Source organism: Mustela nigripes, chromosome 13, assembly GCF_022355385.1.
Source record: "Mustela nigripes isolate SB6536 chromosome 13, MUSNIG.SB6536, whole genome shotgun sequence".
Lineage (NCBI taxonomy): Eukaryota > Metazoa > Chordata > Mammalia > Carnivora > Mustelidae > Mustela > Mustela nigripes.
This window is the reverse complement of record NC_081569.1, coordinates 118,923,996-118,940,412: the sequence shown is the minus strand read 5'-3', so window position 1 is coordinate 118,940,412 and position 16,417 is coordinate 118,923,996. Positions and strand designations below refer to the sequence as shown.

At 40.5% G+C, this 16,417-nt stretch overlaps 1 protein-coding gene across 5 annotated transcripts; it reads left to right on the top strand.

Moving 5' to 3' along the window:
* The first annotated feature begins 3,378 nt into the window (after nt 1–3,378).
* On the top strand, nt 3,379–15,348 carry GPR65 (G protein-coupled receptor 65). 5 transcript variants are annotated; one of them, XM_059373573.1, is made up of 4 exons: nt 3,379–3,488; nt 5,532–5,607; nt 11,856–11,998; nt 13,609–15,348. In XM_059373573.1, exon 4 carries the CDS (start codon nt 14,063–14,065, stop codon nt 15,083–15,085), a length of 1,023 nt encoding a protein of 340 aa, XP_059229556.1. In that variant the 5' UTR covers nt 3,379–3,488; nt 5,532–5,607; nt 11,856–11,998; nt 13,609–14,062; the 3' UTR covers nt 15,086–15,348. The 5 variants fall into 5 exon arrangements, with proteins under 5 accessions (XP_059229556.1, XP_059229557.1, XP_059229560.1 ...); XM_059373574.1 differs by having other exon boundaries at nt 13,527–15,348; XM_059373577.1 differs by lacking the exon at nt 11,856–11,998.
* Nucleotides 15,349–16,417: the final 1,069 nt, after the last annotated feature.

Below are 16,417 nucleotides of genomic sequence, written 5' to 3'. Positions count from 1 at the left end.
CAACTATCATATGATCTCCCTGATATGAGGAAATGGTGATGCAACATGGGGGCTTAAGTGGGTAGAAGAAGAATCAATGAAACAAGATGGAATTGGGAGGGAGACAAACCATAAGTGACTCTTAATCTCACAAACAAACTGAGGGTTGCTGGGGGGAGGGAGGTTGGGAGAAGGGGGTGGGATTATGGACATTGGGGAGGGTATGTGCTTTGGTGAGTGCTGTAAAGTGTGTAAACCTAGTGATTCACAGACCTGTACCCCTGGGGATAAAAATATATGTTTATAAAAAATAAAAAATTTAAAAAAAAAGAAATACATATTAGTTCTCCTAAAAAGGTATTTAACGTATTAAAGCTTCTAATGTCTAGTTTGATAACATATCTTCCTTTGAACTGTTACAATACTTAAAGTGATCTGACTTGACGTTGAGGTCAAAAGCATTTACAAGTCTGAAATGACAGGCTCTATCAGCTCTAGTTTTTGGAAAATGCAGGGCCACATAAACTAAAGGTATAATGGTGCGAAATGGAATCGAATCACTGATGAAGGGACAGTGGGAAAAGCAACCAAAGGCAAGAGTTCTAAAAGAGGGTGTTTCCTCACTCTTCTGTTTTCAGAGGTTCCATTCTCTCCCTCACAGTCTCTTACCCAGGCACCCATCCTAGACACGAGCTGTTCTCAAACTTGGGAGCATCAGAGTTACTCAGAGGGCTCGTTAGAACACACACATCACTGGACTCCCACCTGAGCTTCCGACACCCTATGCCTGGGGAGGGATGGGTAACTGTAGCCCTCAAACATGACAGGAGTCACGGGACATTAACGCTGTTAATCCGAGACGACACCTGGAGAACCACGGATGTAAATGATTCCAGTCTTGGGCCAGAACCCCAGATGCAAGAATAAGAACATTCTTTATCTTTCTGTAAATCAGCTAAAATGGTGTTTCAATCTCTTTCCACCTGCCAAGGTGGTGGAAACGTAATCGCAGTTCATTTGGGGTCCAACCTCACCTTATTCTGGGCCCCACCTGTCTTAGCCTGCTAGGGCTACCACAACAAAGTACCCCAGACTGGTGGGTTGAACAAAAGAAATTAATTTTCTCACAGTTCTGGAGGCTATGTAGTCTACCATCAAAGTGTTGGAAGGGTGAGCTTCTTCTGAGGCTTCTCTCCACGGGTCACAGGTGGCCAGCTTCTCCCTGGGTCCTCACATGGTCTTTCCTGGGTGCACATGCAACCCAGTGTCACTATGTGTCCAAATCTCCTCTTCTGATAAGTCATGTTGGATTAGGGCCCTTCATTTTCACTTAATAGCCTCTTTAAAGGCTCCATCTCCAAATGCAGTCACATTCTGAGGTACTGGGGGTTAGGACTTCAGCCTATGAGTTTTGGAAGAGGGATGGAAGGACATAATTCAGCCCACAATACCAGCTAAGATCCAGGGAGTTGTCAAAGATACAAATGTAGTGATCCCAAGGGGCACATGCACCCCAGTATTTATAGCAGCAATGTCCACAATAACCAAACTCTGGAAGGAGTCGAGATGTCCATCGACAGATGAGTGGATAAGGAGTATGTGGTTTATATATACAATGGAATATTACTCAGCCATCAGAAAGGATGAATACTTACTATTTACATTGATGTGGATGGGACTGGAGGGTATTATGCTGAGCGAAACAAGTCACTCGGAGAAAGACAATTATCATATTGTCTCATTCATATGGGAAATTGAAGAAACAGTGCAGAGGATCATAAGGTAATAAAGAGAAAACTGAATGGGAAGTCATCAGAGAGGGAGACAAACCATGGGACACTCTTAACCATAGGAAACAAACTGAGGGCTGCTGGAGGGGAGAGGGGTAGGGGATGGGATAACTGGGTGAAGGACATTAAGGAGGGCATGTGATGTGATGAGCACTGGGTGTTATATTCAACTGATGTACTATTGAACTCTACCTCTGAAACTAATGTACTATATGTTGGTGAATTGAATTTAAGTTTAAAAAAGAAAGGAAAGAAAAATAAATAAAAGAAAATGAAAATAGCCAGGTAGCTGGCTGGCTCAGTTGGAAGAACATGTGACTCTTCATCTCAGGGTTGTGATTCAAGACGCGTGTTGGGTGTAGAGATTACCAAAAAATAAAATAAACTTGAAAAAAAATGTAAATGCCTAATGTAGGGGCAAAAGGTAAAAATATTTTAAAAATAAATAAATAAAATGGAAAAAGAAAGATCTGGGACGTTTTCATGTCTTCAATGCTGGAGGGTAGTAGCTCAATCCTTGGATCTCAAGCTGACCCTCTATCAGAGGGTCAAATATTTTAAAAATAAATAAATAAAATGGAAAAAGAAAGATCTGGGACGTTTTCATGTCTTCAATGCTGGAGGGTAGTAGCTCAATCCTTGGATCTCAAGCTGACCCTCTATCAGAGGGCCTCTCCTGAGATGCCCTTCCTCGTTCCCTCTGGTCTTCAGTCGTTAGCCTCTACAGGACTCACCCAACCTGTTTCTCATCAATGGTTGCGAGGCAGCTCATGGGACACACCAGGACACTGGCAGCACCGTGACATGGGCTGAGGCCCTCTGTCACTTCTGTGTGCCCTCTGTGGCCTTCCAGAAATGATTCTACTCCCCCTGTGCTGTGCTAGGCATGGGGGATCTTGCTGAGGCTGTCCCACGCCTCTCCCCCACACCCTTGAGTCTGACCCTGGACCTGAGCCACAGGTTTCCCCTCCTCCCCAGATCTGACATCTCATCTGGAGTAACTGCCACCTCACCTCCCCACAGGGCTTGCTGGGAAGGGGAGGTGCAAGCAGTCAGGATGCCAAGCCCTGTCTCAGATGTGGCATCTGAGCTCTCACAACTTCCTCTCTCACCACCCTGAGAGGAAAACCCTTTTTCTGCTCCTGGGGGCGGGAAGCTCTGCCCTGTCTCCGCAGGTACACTCCCCAGCAGATTCTGTGCTTCAGTAATTTCCACTCTCCTACACCCCACAGAAATTTTTTGAATCTCAAACCCAAGGATTGTTTTCTCCCTCCCATCTACCCATCTACTTTTCTGCCAAGAATTCCTCTTCTGACGCAAGATATGCAAAACAGCTAATTGCATTGGGTCGGGGTGGGACAAGGACAGTGGTCAGTATTTCAGAACACACCCTGCCGTGTCTGCTAGCTGCTTTCACTAGTGAAATTGCACTGAACAGGCCACATGGCCTCGCAGAGGCCCCTCCATCAGCAGGTTGCACTGCCTGCCCCATGGAGAAGTTGGAACTGGGCAGAACCACATGCTCTTCCCTTTTCCCTGTGGGTGGACCAAGTGCCCTGCCACTGGCTAGTGCTGGCCTCAGAAGAGCAAACAGCTGGCACATCAGCAACCTCAGCTCGTTCAGGCAGTGCTCTGAATAGCTACGAAGTGGCTTTTTCTCACCATGGAGCTGTTAAAAATATCACAGAGGCTCAATGCCCGGAAATGTCCAGCTGTTTGGTAGGTAGCCCTATGGTGGAAAACACGGTATTGACGTCTATTCTAGACCACATGAGAAGGAAATTTACTGGGGCGCCTGGGTAGCTCAGTCAATTAAACGTCTGCCTTGGGCTTGGGTCATGATCTTCTGGTCCTGGGATCTCAGGCGGTCCCTGCTCAGCAGGGAGTCTGCATCTCCCTTCTCCTGTGTACAACCCCACAGGAGTTCTCTCTGTTGCTCAAATAAATAAATAAAATCTTTTAAAAAATTTACTATAGAATGTTAAATGTCTTATGGTGTAGAATTGGCCAAGTTTTAGCATAGGTGAGTGCAGAGGTTTTTCTCCTTTTTAATCAAAATTGAAAGTTTGATTGTGCTTCTTGTGCCTTGTAACTATGTCCTTTTTTTCTTCCTGAAGAGTAAAATACACAAGTATTTTGATTATGGATATGAATATACCTTTCCCCTAGCAGAAGTATAGCATTTAGGCAAAATAAGAGATTGTGAGAGTCATGAAATAGCAAAGCACAGATACATGGATATACAAAACCAAGCAAAAGTGAGAATTTTGGATTAGAATCACAAGGAAAATGGTATCAGTTTTTCAATTTTATATAGTCTTAAGGATTTTATTATCAGTTTTCCTTATTATACTTAAATTTTTCATTATTCAAGAAAAATATAAAGTATTCTAAATTTTTAAGTTACTATAAGCTAAATTATTTTGCAAGCTCTCATGTACTTTATAAATATGCATTCTTACTTATCGTATTCTCTGTGAGAAACCCGCAAAGGAAGTAGAGAAAATCTGTTACATTTGTGTTACGTCCTGAATAACTCCAAGATTAAAAGTCTTGGTTCTATCACTAGATCATCTTTGCTACTTTTGTGTTGAAATTTAAAAAACAAACAAACAACAAACAAAAACCCTACCAATAGCATCCTCTGATTTCTTTTTACAAAAACAGATTCAGATTGTCCTGATTACAGCTTTTCAATTTAAATCAAATGTATCCAACCCACATTAATTCTGTCCTTATAATGTTTCCCCTTCCTTTGCAATAAAAGTTTATGAGGGCCAGGTTCAAATGTGACGTCTCTGACTATTTTATGTCTCAGAAGTTCTGGGAGTTAATTCCACCTCATATTAAACCATTTATGGATTTGCCAGCAAAGGTCAGCATGTTAAAGTACTACACAAGTTTTTATTAAAACAATTCTGTCTTTCTCAAATAAATTTTCAAGCTTTAAAGAATTATTGATTTGTCTAAGCCAGTTAGGTTAGCTGGTTGTAGCTTGGTTTTAAACAATCTCTGATCTCTATTCTGAGAGGGCAATGAAAGGAGAAAATGGTCTACAAAAAAATACTATGTAGCTAATCCTTCTGGTCAAGAGAGAAGAAAGAAAGGGAGAAAGGAAGAAAGAAAGAGGAAGGAAGGAGGGAAAGAAGAGAAAAAGTCTTCACAAAGTTGCCACCATTAAGCAAGGAAACGTGTTAATTACAGAACCAACGTCCATTTTTTCCCAGCTCCTTTTCTCCCAGGAAGTTCATGCCGCTGAATCCAAGTAGACCTACTCCTCTCCTACGTCACACATTCAGTGATTCATCCTTTCTTTCTTTCTTCTTTCTTTTTTTGGACATCTCTTAGAGTACTTATCCTTTTTTGCCTTGTATTATGGTTATTACTGAACATGCCTTTCTCTCACTGGGTGATGAGGTCCTCACGCCCCACAGCCAGATCCTCCATCACCCTCAGCACAACGCCCTACGAGTGTAACAGATACACGTGCAGACAGAATATATGAATGAGTGAGCGAGGGATTATGTGAAATTCTAGCATGTTTTCTATTACCTAAACACCTATATCAGGATACATTGTGATTGAGATGCAAAGAGGAAAGTGAATCATAAAAATTATTCCACCATAACTAATAAACAAAAACATCTTTTAAAATATTTAAGAGACTTCTTTTGTTCAAACTTGGGTAATGTAAATCTTCATTAAGAGGCTGCTTCCTCTTTAGTGATGAAATATGAATGCAATTTCCTGTCCCCTCGCTAGGGTTAGTTTCTCATCTCGGTGCAAGCAGATCTATCCCGCTCCTCGGTAGACAAGATCGTCACCCCAAGAAACATGGGTAAGTGTAAGATTAAAGAATAAAAAAAGATTTTTATTAGATAACATACTTTGACATGATTATCAGTAATGTTCACAACCCTTTAATCGAATTTAGGCTAATGAAGCAGAACTTTATGCAATGAAGCAGAACTTTATGAGAGAGAGAAATGAGATTGACACGTGGTTTCCCTTTCTCTGGGCAGTGGTAAAAGGATGTCAAAATTGCTGTTTAGAAATAGTTAGGTAAATCTACCGATATACAAGAGTGGAATATTTATGCTCCATTCTCTTTTCAGGAAGCATCATATTTTCAAACTGAATTAAGGGTTTGTGAAGCAGTCTACCAGCTTCCAGCTGTAGAGGCATCCCGCACCATTTCCTAGTTGGTAGGATGGGCTCGTGATACTTTCTATGTCATCAGAAATAATGTGAAATTTGGAAATAGGATTTCCAGTGTTAATAAGTAGTAAGTTATAATTCTTACTTAACAAGTGGCTATCAGTATCTTGCACAAAGTAGTCTTAATAAGCAGCTATTAAACCAATCAATGAAGGTCAGGAAGTATTTCCTATAATGTATAGAAAAACATTGTCATCAATGATTTGTACTATTTGAGTAGCTGGTTAAAAATAGATATATTTTAATACACTGGGGATTATCTCCTTCTGGCATTTGGTAAAAATTGAAGTCAAAATTAGAAACTTATGCAAATTTCTCAGCCCTGGTTCTAAAAACAATTTTGTCAAAATTGTATTAAAGTAGTAAAATGTATCTGAAAAGAGGTATAAATAATAAGAGCCATGTATTCCATTAAAATCTCAGAAGCAGGGCACCGGGGTGGCTCAGTGTGTTAATTCTCTGCCTTCTGCTCAGGTCACGATCCCAGGGTCTTGGGATCAAGCCCCACATAGGGCTCTCTGCTCAGCGGGGTGCCTTCTTCCCCACTCTCTCTGCCTGCCTCTCTGCCTACTTGTGACCTTTCCCTCTCTGTGTCAAATAAATAAATAAAATCTTTTTAAAAAATAAAATAAAATCTCAGAAGAAAAAAAAAATCTCAGTTCACCCACGTTAATTCAACAACTATTAGCTGCAGAGCTTGGTATCATATTTGAAACGTAGCTATACAAATTATACTCTGAGTGCTCCTGGTGTCTCTGCTATGCTCTAGGTAGATGACAAAAGATGATCTCCACTCAGGACATGTCGGGGACAGCACAAGGACACCCACAGACTAGCAGTGGGTCATTCATTCAAACAGTACTATCATCTAATACAAAATGAAGGTCTCCCATGTTCCAGGAATGTTATGTGTGTTCTTATTTTATTGTCACGATACTCTCCAAAGTGGGTGTTAATTTTACCTATGAAGATTGAAACTTAAAGAAGAAGCACCAGGGTCATAAATCCCCCAAGAGCTATGAGAACCTTTCAAAAAGTCTCCGGAGCCACACGCCTAGCGAAAGCCTCACAACCACTGCTCTGTTATCCCACAGAGAAGACACTCTGATTCTGCTTCATCAAACTATTTGATCTTGTGGTGGTTTTAGTCAAAGCGGAAACATTTTTACAGAGGAAGAAACTCAGTCCATTGAGAACTTTACAAATCCTCCTAAAATCATGTTTGCCATTTATCCATCTTTTTTCTTCCTTAAGAGAAAACATGAATACTTCTTAAGATGAATAGAGGAAAAGGGGGCACCCACTGCCAGTCCTCGCCCATCCCTGCCCTGACCTCTCAATCCTGGTCCCAAGGAGGGATGTTCTTCCCAGACAAATGAGCCTAGTGATAGGTGGGACCCTGTGCAACCATCAGAGCAGAGTGCCATCCTCCTTCACTCAGACTTTTTTCTAGTGTCATTTTCCTTCTGCACTTTTATCCTTTAGAGGTCTCTTTCATGAGGATTTTGGGGGTCACTTTTCTCAGGGGTGGTTTATCTTAAATTGTCCTTAATTTTGCTCTGGATTTGATATTTGGTTCTGTCGTGTATATAACTATAGGATGACATAAATTTTCATGGCCATTTGGAAATATCAACCCATTGTCTCCTGGTCTCGGTTATTACTACTGTGAAGTCCTTTGTCACTTTACAGTTCGTCCTTTGTAGGTACTCCATTTTTTCTCTTTGGTCATTTTTTCTTTGTTTTGAATCAGCAGCTTCATTGCAGTGTGTCTAAGCAGATGTCGATTTCCATTTTTGTTTTTAATCCTTGTTGGGATTTGCTGGATTTCATAAATCTGAGGACTCCATGTCCTTCATCAGTCCTAGACAGCTGTCAGTCATTATCTTTGCAAACATTCCCTATTTTCTCTCTTCTTTCCCTTATGGAATTCCAATTAAATATATGCAGACATGTTTGCTTTATTCTCCATGGCTTTTTGTTTTTTCCCATCTCTTTAACACTCTGATAATTTATTATTTCCTTAGATCTACCTTGCAGTATATTAATTTCCTCTTCAGCTAAAGCTCATCAGTGGGTTAGTCCCTGTGTTGATTTTTTTAAATTTAAATTATTACATATTTTATTTTTGGAAAATTTATTTCGATCTTATTAAAAATATGCCAATCCGTCTTTTGTAGTCTCTTGTTCCTTGATCATGAGTTTAAATCCCTTCCTTTATTTCTTATTTTTTCAAAAGTTTTTTTTGTGTTTATTTGAGAGGGAGAGGGAAGGGTCAGAAGCAGAGGGAGAAGCAGGCTCCCCGCTGAGCAGGGCTCGATCCCAGTACCCTGGAGCTACCTGAGCTACAGCAGATGCTTGACCGACTGAGCCACCCAGGCACCCTTCCTTTATTTCTTATTAACATAATTATTTTGTGCTGTAAATCTATTAAGTTTATTCTAAAGCTTTTGTGGATCTGCTACTCACTTTCCTCATTTTTGATGACTCTGAGGCATAGTGGTTAATGTATGTGTGTGTGTGTATGCGTGTGCGTGTTTTCATGAGCTCATATTTGTTAAAACTCTTATCTGAGAGGATTCTTTTTTATTTCATATTCTCTACTGAAATAGAGTTGACACACAATATTACATTATTTTCAGGTGGACAACATAGCGATTCGATAACTCTAAACCTGACTCTATGCTCACCACAAGCTCAGCTGCCCTCTGTCACCACCACACAACTCTCTCACAATAACACTAGCTCTGGTCTCTATTCTGTACCGTTCATCCCTGTGACTTATTCATTCCACAACTGGAAGCCTGTGTCTCTCACTCCCCTTCACCCAGCTTGCTCACCCTTGCGCCCCCTCCCTACTGGCAACCACCCATTCCTTCTGAGAGAGTTCTTCGAAGCCTACGTGGAGAGAAGGTCCCTCAAGGGATGATTTCTATTTACTTTTTCCAGGTGCCTAGGATATTTGTTTTTTCATATAGCAAACTCTCATTTTTGGTGAATTCACTTTCATCTTGCTTAAATGATTTATGGTTTGCTTTGGTTTCCATGAATTATGTTTATATATGAGAAGAGAAGTAAAATGGTATCAGTTCTTAAGAAGGGCTGTGTGCTCTGCTGCAGGTAATATAGATGCTGTTTGACTCTCAAGATTCTTTCAAGCTCATCGCACAGAGCCTTTGATTCCACTTTCTAACTTTTTAAATGCAAGATAACAATACATGCAGAAACATGCATGTGTCCTAAGGGTACAGTTTGATGAATGTCTACAAACTGAACATGTTCATGGAGTCATCACTCAGAACAAAACCAGAACATGGCAAATTCTCAGAAGTCCCCCTCATGCCCTCTTCCAGTCATTACCCGGCCCCTCCCCCAAGGCAACCACTACCTGACTTCTTTTTTTTTTTTTTCCTGACATTTAAATGTTTACTGTGATACTCCACAACCAAATCAAACAAGGTTTTGTCCACCTAATGTGCAGCAAGCCAATTAAAACTGTCATGGAGCTTCTGCAGTGAAGATAGGTAGGCTAGGTATTGGTGTGGTACCACCCAGGAGAATGGGAAGCTCATTCTCTAGAGTCCTGAACTGCCCGATGGCTTGCAAGTGAGGGCTCTGAAGGGCAAAATTTGGGACAAGGTCTTTGAGGAAGCGGACATCACTGAGTGGAGGCCATGAGATCATGCTACCAAAGGTCTCCTGAGAAGGCAGTTGCTGTTTTTGTTTTTGTTTTTTATAAGAATTTATTAATTAATTTAGAAGAGAGAGTGTGTGAGGAGTGTGGGGCAGGGGAAGGAAAGGGAGAGGGAGAAGCAGCCTCCCTGCTGAGCAGGACCCCAGTGTGGGGCTCCATCCCAGGACCTGAGCTGAAGGCAGATGCTTAACCACTGAGCCACCCAGGCATCCCAGAGGTGGACACTATTGAGAGGAGGCCCATGAGCTCATGTTAATAGGTACTCTGATCCTGCTTCAGCTGGCCTCTTGAAGCTCTTTTCCATCTCATGAGACTTAGATTCTGAAAAATATCTTCAATCCTTCTGTTACAGATTTCATTAGGTACATATAGTACTTATATATTTAAGGTAGTGCCGATTAACTACGTGTAAGCCAGGGGGATTGCATTCCTACAGGTTCTCTGGCCAGTCCAGTCATGCCTGCAGGTGGTATAACCTCCAGGGTTCATTTTTTTTCTTTTTCTTTAAAGATTTTATGTATTTACTTCAGAGAGAGAATGAGCGAGAGAGAGAGAGAGAGAGAGAGACGAAGTGCGTGAGCGAGGGAGGGGTAAGGGAGAGGGAGAAGCAAACTCCCCACTGAGCAGCAAAAACAGACTCCCAGCTGAGCAGTGAGCCTGATGGGGGTTCAATCCCAGGGCCCTGAGCCACCCGGGCACCCTTCTAGGGTTCGCTCTTGCATCTGAACTGACAAGACAGATGCAGGCTTCAACTCCACATGATTTTTGCAACCATGCAAACATACCACGTTACATATACATCAATCTCACAATCGGTCTTCTCTACATTTTCTTCCTTACCACATTATGAGTGCTGAAAGATACTTAATTTCAGCTTTGAGATAATTCACAGAGGATTCCCAAACTCAACAAAATAGACCCTTCGAAGCTCAGCTTCAAGAACTGGGAGATTGTTTTGAGTGTGGTAGCAGGATAAATGTTCCTTTTAGCCATCTAGTTCTCACATCAAGTACAGGAAAAATTAGAGTCTGTCTAAGTAAATCCAATACATGATCCATTATAGAAAAGGAATCCGTGGGCACATAACAACACATTGTTACTAAGTGGGAGGACACGATGTGAGATGATGATTTTTACAAGTGTATTTGACGCCTGTAGAGTCTAACAGACAGCATGAAAGTGATGTGTTCTAGAAAACCTGTGGTCATCTTCCATCTGATTTACAGAAATGATTACTCACAAATTATTTTCTTTTTCTTTCTTTCTTTTTTTTTTTTAAGATATTATTTATTTATTTGACAGAGAGAGATCACAAGTAGGCAGAGAGGCAGGCAGAGAGAGAGGAGGAAGGAAGCAGGCTCCCCCCCGGAGCAGAGAGCCCCATGCGGGACTCGATCCCAGGACCCTGAGATCATGACCTGAGCCGAAGGCAGCGGCTTAACCCATCGAGCCACCCAGGCGCCCCATAAATTATTTTCTTTAATTAGATCTGTTATTATGGTGAGAAGACTTGTATTAATCTATTGGTGGAAAATAGAAAATAATTATTTTCTTTCTCAACAAAGCTGGTCTACTTTGCTGCAAAAACACCTCAGCTTTCTAAGGCATTTTTATGTAAAAAGCAGAAAGCAAAATCCTTAACAGCCAAGAAGCTTTATTTAGCATTCCAACCTAGGATCGTGGCCAAGTTCCACCCATGATTAAATAGGCGTTTCTGGGCTAATGGCTTAATATGTGGCTCAATTCTTTATTTGTAATATAAGTTTATAATAAATGGCACAGAACTGTAGTAACACCTAAGTTATAACAAATGTGCATGCCATTTTAAAGGGTGCTAGCACATAGAAAGCCTTTAATAAATGGACCACTGCTCTGATTTCTGACAGAGTAGATTAACTTTTTAATCCCCTAGTAGATATTCTTTTGTGTCTGCTTTTTTCCATCACTCTGCATTATGTTTCTGAGCTTCAACTGTGTTATTGTCCGCAGCAATAATTTGTTCGTTTTCAGTGACGTATAGATTTCAATTGTGTTAATATATACTTAACTATTTACTTCTCTATTCTGCAAGTGCTCATCCCACTTGGGGGATGCTACAAACAAGGCTACTGGGAACATTCTTATTCTACCCCGCGTCTTTTTAGTAAACACATGTATGTATTCCTGTTGACCAGATACCTGGAAATGGAATTGCTGAACCACACGGTATAAGTAAATGTCAAAACCATTTTCCAACCACCGGTAAATAAGAGTCCCAGGCACGTTACAGCCTCACCACAACTTGGTAACTTCTGCCTTTTTCATTTTATTCACTCAGGTGGGTGTCATTGTGGTTTTCGTTTGTATTTCCTTGATGACTGACAAAGTTGAGCACATAGATCCAGCACGAGTTCCTGGCTGGTGTGCAGATCACAGGACCAAACTAAGAGTGTAGACTCAGGCCCCATTCCCAAGAAAGGACCAACCAGAGGCCATGAATCCTCAGGGATTTTTCATCTTGGCTCCTCACAGAAACACAGCAGAGACAGGGAACTTGCCAGCTCTCCCCACCGTCTGCAAGAAGCTATCCAGTTTGTTGTTTCCTATGTTTAATTTCTAGTTCACCTTTTGCGTGAGGATAGAGGCTCCAGCACCCCCACACATGTGCTATGGTGAGAACCACTTCCTGCCTACACACGTCTGCATTCTGCCTCTAGCTCTCTGCATTAGAGACTCTAGTCACATCTTCCAACTCACAGAGGCCTCCAGGACGTCCCGAGCTTTCTGCTCACGTACCTTCCTGATCTTAGCTCCCACTTCTTTTTTCTCCATCCCAATTTTTTTTTTTTTTTCCTTTCTGGAAGTTCACCTATTGATTCAAAAGTTGTTTTTTTCACATTTTGTTCATATTTCTAGGTGTAGTAAAACAAGATTTGGAGGAATTTAGGTCTTTACTTTAAAACTGACATAAAAATAGGTACTCTGAATATGGTTTTTTCTGCTACCAGAATCCTGTGGCTTGTGGTGGCAAGGCCTCTGTTGTGCTCAGGGCTCATTCATACTTGGAAAGGGGTGGTTTTGGTGTCCTCAGGCACATAACAAGAAGGCAAATCTTTCTTTCCCTGCACAGTGACTCTACAGAGTGTAAGCTCCCCACCACATAAGTCATCCAAGGAAGGAATAGGCCTCTCTGGCAAAGAAATAGAGACTAAAATAGTTCTCTACTCCACTATGAAAAGAGGGATGGGGTCTCTGTTCCCATGTGAATCTATAATAGCAGACCTTTAAAAAATTAAGCTAATAAATAATCAGTGACAAAGGTAGACACTGATGGTGGAAAGATTTTGCCCAGAATTAAGAACATTCTGCCCTCTCTTTCACAAAAGTACAGGAAAGATAAAATACCCATGAAGGAAGCAATGGGAATGCAAAAGAGGCAGTGTTGTCTAATTATTTATGAACTTTCATCAAGCCGCTATATTTTACAATATTTCAGTTTATTAAATTTCTTGTGACTCTATTTTCTTGACTAATGAGCAGATAGTGAAAGCACCTCATACCTAGATTGCATACAAAATGAAACATTTGAAATGGTATAACTATACAGTTCATATAACTCAAAAGCATTTACTGATTACAAACAAGTCATTACATCTGCCATTTTTATTAGCTCTGAAAATGTAACTTCAGTTTTGTGATGGTGTCCAATGAGAAATAGAATTCCCTCTCATCTATCACCTTGTGGATAATTCTTATTTGAAATAGAGAAAAATGTCTCAGCTTGATTTTATTCACTGAAGTCAATTAAATAATTTACCTTTTTAAACACCTTCATTGTCATTTAATACATTTTTTATATCTCCAAGAAATGAAATAAAAGAAGATTGTTTCAAAAGCTTGAGGCACCCGCTAAAGACCTAAGCTATTCAAGTTCATCTTTCGTTACAGAAACAAAGGCATGTTAAAAACAGATGTCAATCTCCGTGAAAACAAAGCCTTCTATATTCACGTATGCACCAATCTCCCAAGTTTTGTGAAGGAAAACAAAATGACGATGACACTCTGCCGATGCTGAGGGATGGCCCGGTCGGTCGCTGGGGTTCTTCATCAGCGTCCTGTGATAATAAAAACATGGACTTCTGCTTGTTAAAATTTACTGACCAATGTGGCTAATCACCAGGAGGCTGGATTCTGGCCTCCAACTATTGATATCTTTGTAAAAATTTATCTATATCCACCTTTTAAAAGCACCAATGATTGAATCAGAACTTTTGAAAGCAAAGAAAAATGGACACACATTCCTAAAAAAGAAGGAGATGCTGAAGTGAACTGGAAGGAGGCAAGACTTACCTTGCTGTGTACCTTCTAAGAACAAATGCAATTGCCACCTTGATACGAGAAAATGAACAGCACGTGTATTGAAGAGCAGCACGACCTCGATCACTACCTGTTTCCGATTGTTTACATCTTTGTGGTCATAGTCAGCATCCCAGCCAACATCGGATCTCTATGTGTGTCTTTTCTACAAGCAAAGAAGGAGAATGAGCTAGGAATTTACCTCTTCAGTTTATCACTCTCAGATCTGCTCTACACATTAACTCTCCCTCTATGGATTAATTACACTTGGAATAATGACAACTGGACCTTCTCTCCTGCCGTGTGCAAGGGGAGCGCTTTCTTCATGTACATGAACTTCTACAGCAGCACGGCCTTCCTCACCTGCATCGCCGTTGATCGGTACTTAGCAGTGGTCTACCCTTTGAGGTTTTCTTTTCTAAGGACAAGAAGATTTGCCTTCATGGTCAGCCTATCCATCTGGGTATTGGAAACCTTGTTCAATGGTATCATCCTGTGGGAAGATGAAACCACTATAGAATATTGTGATGCCAAAAAGTCGAATTTTACTTTGTGCTACGACAAGTACCCCCTGGAGAAATGGCAAATCTGCTTCAACTTCTTTAGGACGTGTACAGGCTATGCAATACCCTTGGTCATTATCATGATTTGCAACCAGAAGGTCTACCAAGCCGTGCAGCATAACCAAGCCACTGAAAACAATGAAAAGAAGAGAATCATAAAACTTCTTGTTAGCATAACACTGACTTTTGTGTTGTGTTTTACTCCCTTTCACGTGATGCTGCTGATTCGCAGCATCTTAGAGCGCGATGGGAACTTCGGTAAACTTACCTTTAACCACAAGTCTGGGAAGCAGACTTACAAAATATACAGAATCACGGTTGCATTAACAAGTTTAAACTGTGTTGCAGATCCCATTCTGTACTGTTTTGTCACTGAAACGGGAAGATCTGATATGTGGAGTATATTAAAATTCTGTACTGGGAAGCTTAATAACCCAAAAGTACAAAGAAAAAGCATACTTTCTATGTCTACAAGAGACACCATGGAATTAGAAATCCTGGAATAGAAGCAAAGACTTTTTTTTAAGGTACACAGTATCATAACATCAAGGTTACATTCTGAAGAGGAAATTAAGCATAGGAGGGGACAAAGTGTTCCAATTGAATATTTTAATTCTATTCAATGGAAATCTTTTGGAAGTGTACTGTATGGCTCCCTTTTATTAAATTGGATATTGAATAAAATTCAAAGTATTAAAAATTTCAATAGTATTTTAGTGACTCAAGATCATTATTATCAATAAAAATTGGTTTGTTTTGTTTTGTTTTATCTATGCTGTAACCTTTCAGAGGTTATTAAATATATGGAAATCTGTGCCCTAATTCAGTGAGCTTTGTGTCCAGTTTTCATGACTTTTGTCACTCTTTCATAGATTTCAGACCACCAACTATCACTTTTCCCAACTGTATGTAACTGTCTCCAGCAACCCCAACTACTAAATACTGCTTCTAATCTTCTCATTAGGTAACAAATACTTATTGAGTCCCTCTATGTACTAGGCTTTGTGTTAAGTACTGGGGTTACAAAAGAAATGGTCTCATGAGGGGTGCCTGGGTGGCTCAGTGGGTTAAGCCTCTGCCTTCAGCTCAGGTCATGATCCCAGGGTCCTGGGATCGAGCCCTGCTGAGCAGAGAGCCCGATTCCCTTCCTCTCTCTCTCTGCCTGCCTCTCTGCCTACTTGTGATCTCTCTCTGTCAAATACATAAAGAAAATCTTTAAAAAAAAAAAAAAAAGAAAGAAAGAAAGAAATGGTCTCACGAAGCCTTATGAAAGCTTATGTCAGTTTGGAAACCTAGTCATTGAGCTTGTAAGACTTTTTACTAAAGAAAAGCAAATAGGAGTCTGAAGGCCTCTTCCAGAATATAAAGCTATGGGCTATGTGTACACTCTTTCGGCTGCTCAGAGGTCTTCTTCATTTCTCTGAAATCATAATTTTAAAAAAATTTACATTTGAGTACAACATAGCTGAAATTACCAGAAAGTTAATGTCTACACAAAAAGACATAGACACCAAAGGCACTTATTCCTTTAAATCTTACAGTCAGGCACTCTTTTTGGACTTAGAATACTTAAAGAATCTTGATAAAATATATTCTTTTATGTTTATGTTTTCTCGTTGTGGAAATTATCCTGCCTAGTTTTAGGTAGGCATTCCTTAAGCAAACCTTTTATGAACCAAAGTATTTTTCCAGATTTTTAAAGAATTTTTTTTTTAATCCTACACTACTCCTTCTCTCGTTCTTTCTCTTTCTTGTTTCCTCTCTGGTCCTCCCCCCGCTTACAAAGTGATCTGATAACAAATGTCTTGGTCCCATTTAGTGCCCTCACCTTAGAAAAC

Bases quoted from the DNA above. Each gene is read 5' to 3' on its own strand.
- GPR65 (XM_059373577.1), top strand. From the start codon at position 14,063: ATGAACAGCACGTGTATTGAAGAGCAGCACGACCTCGATCACTACCTG.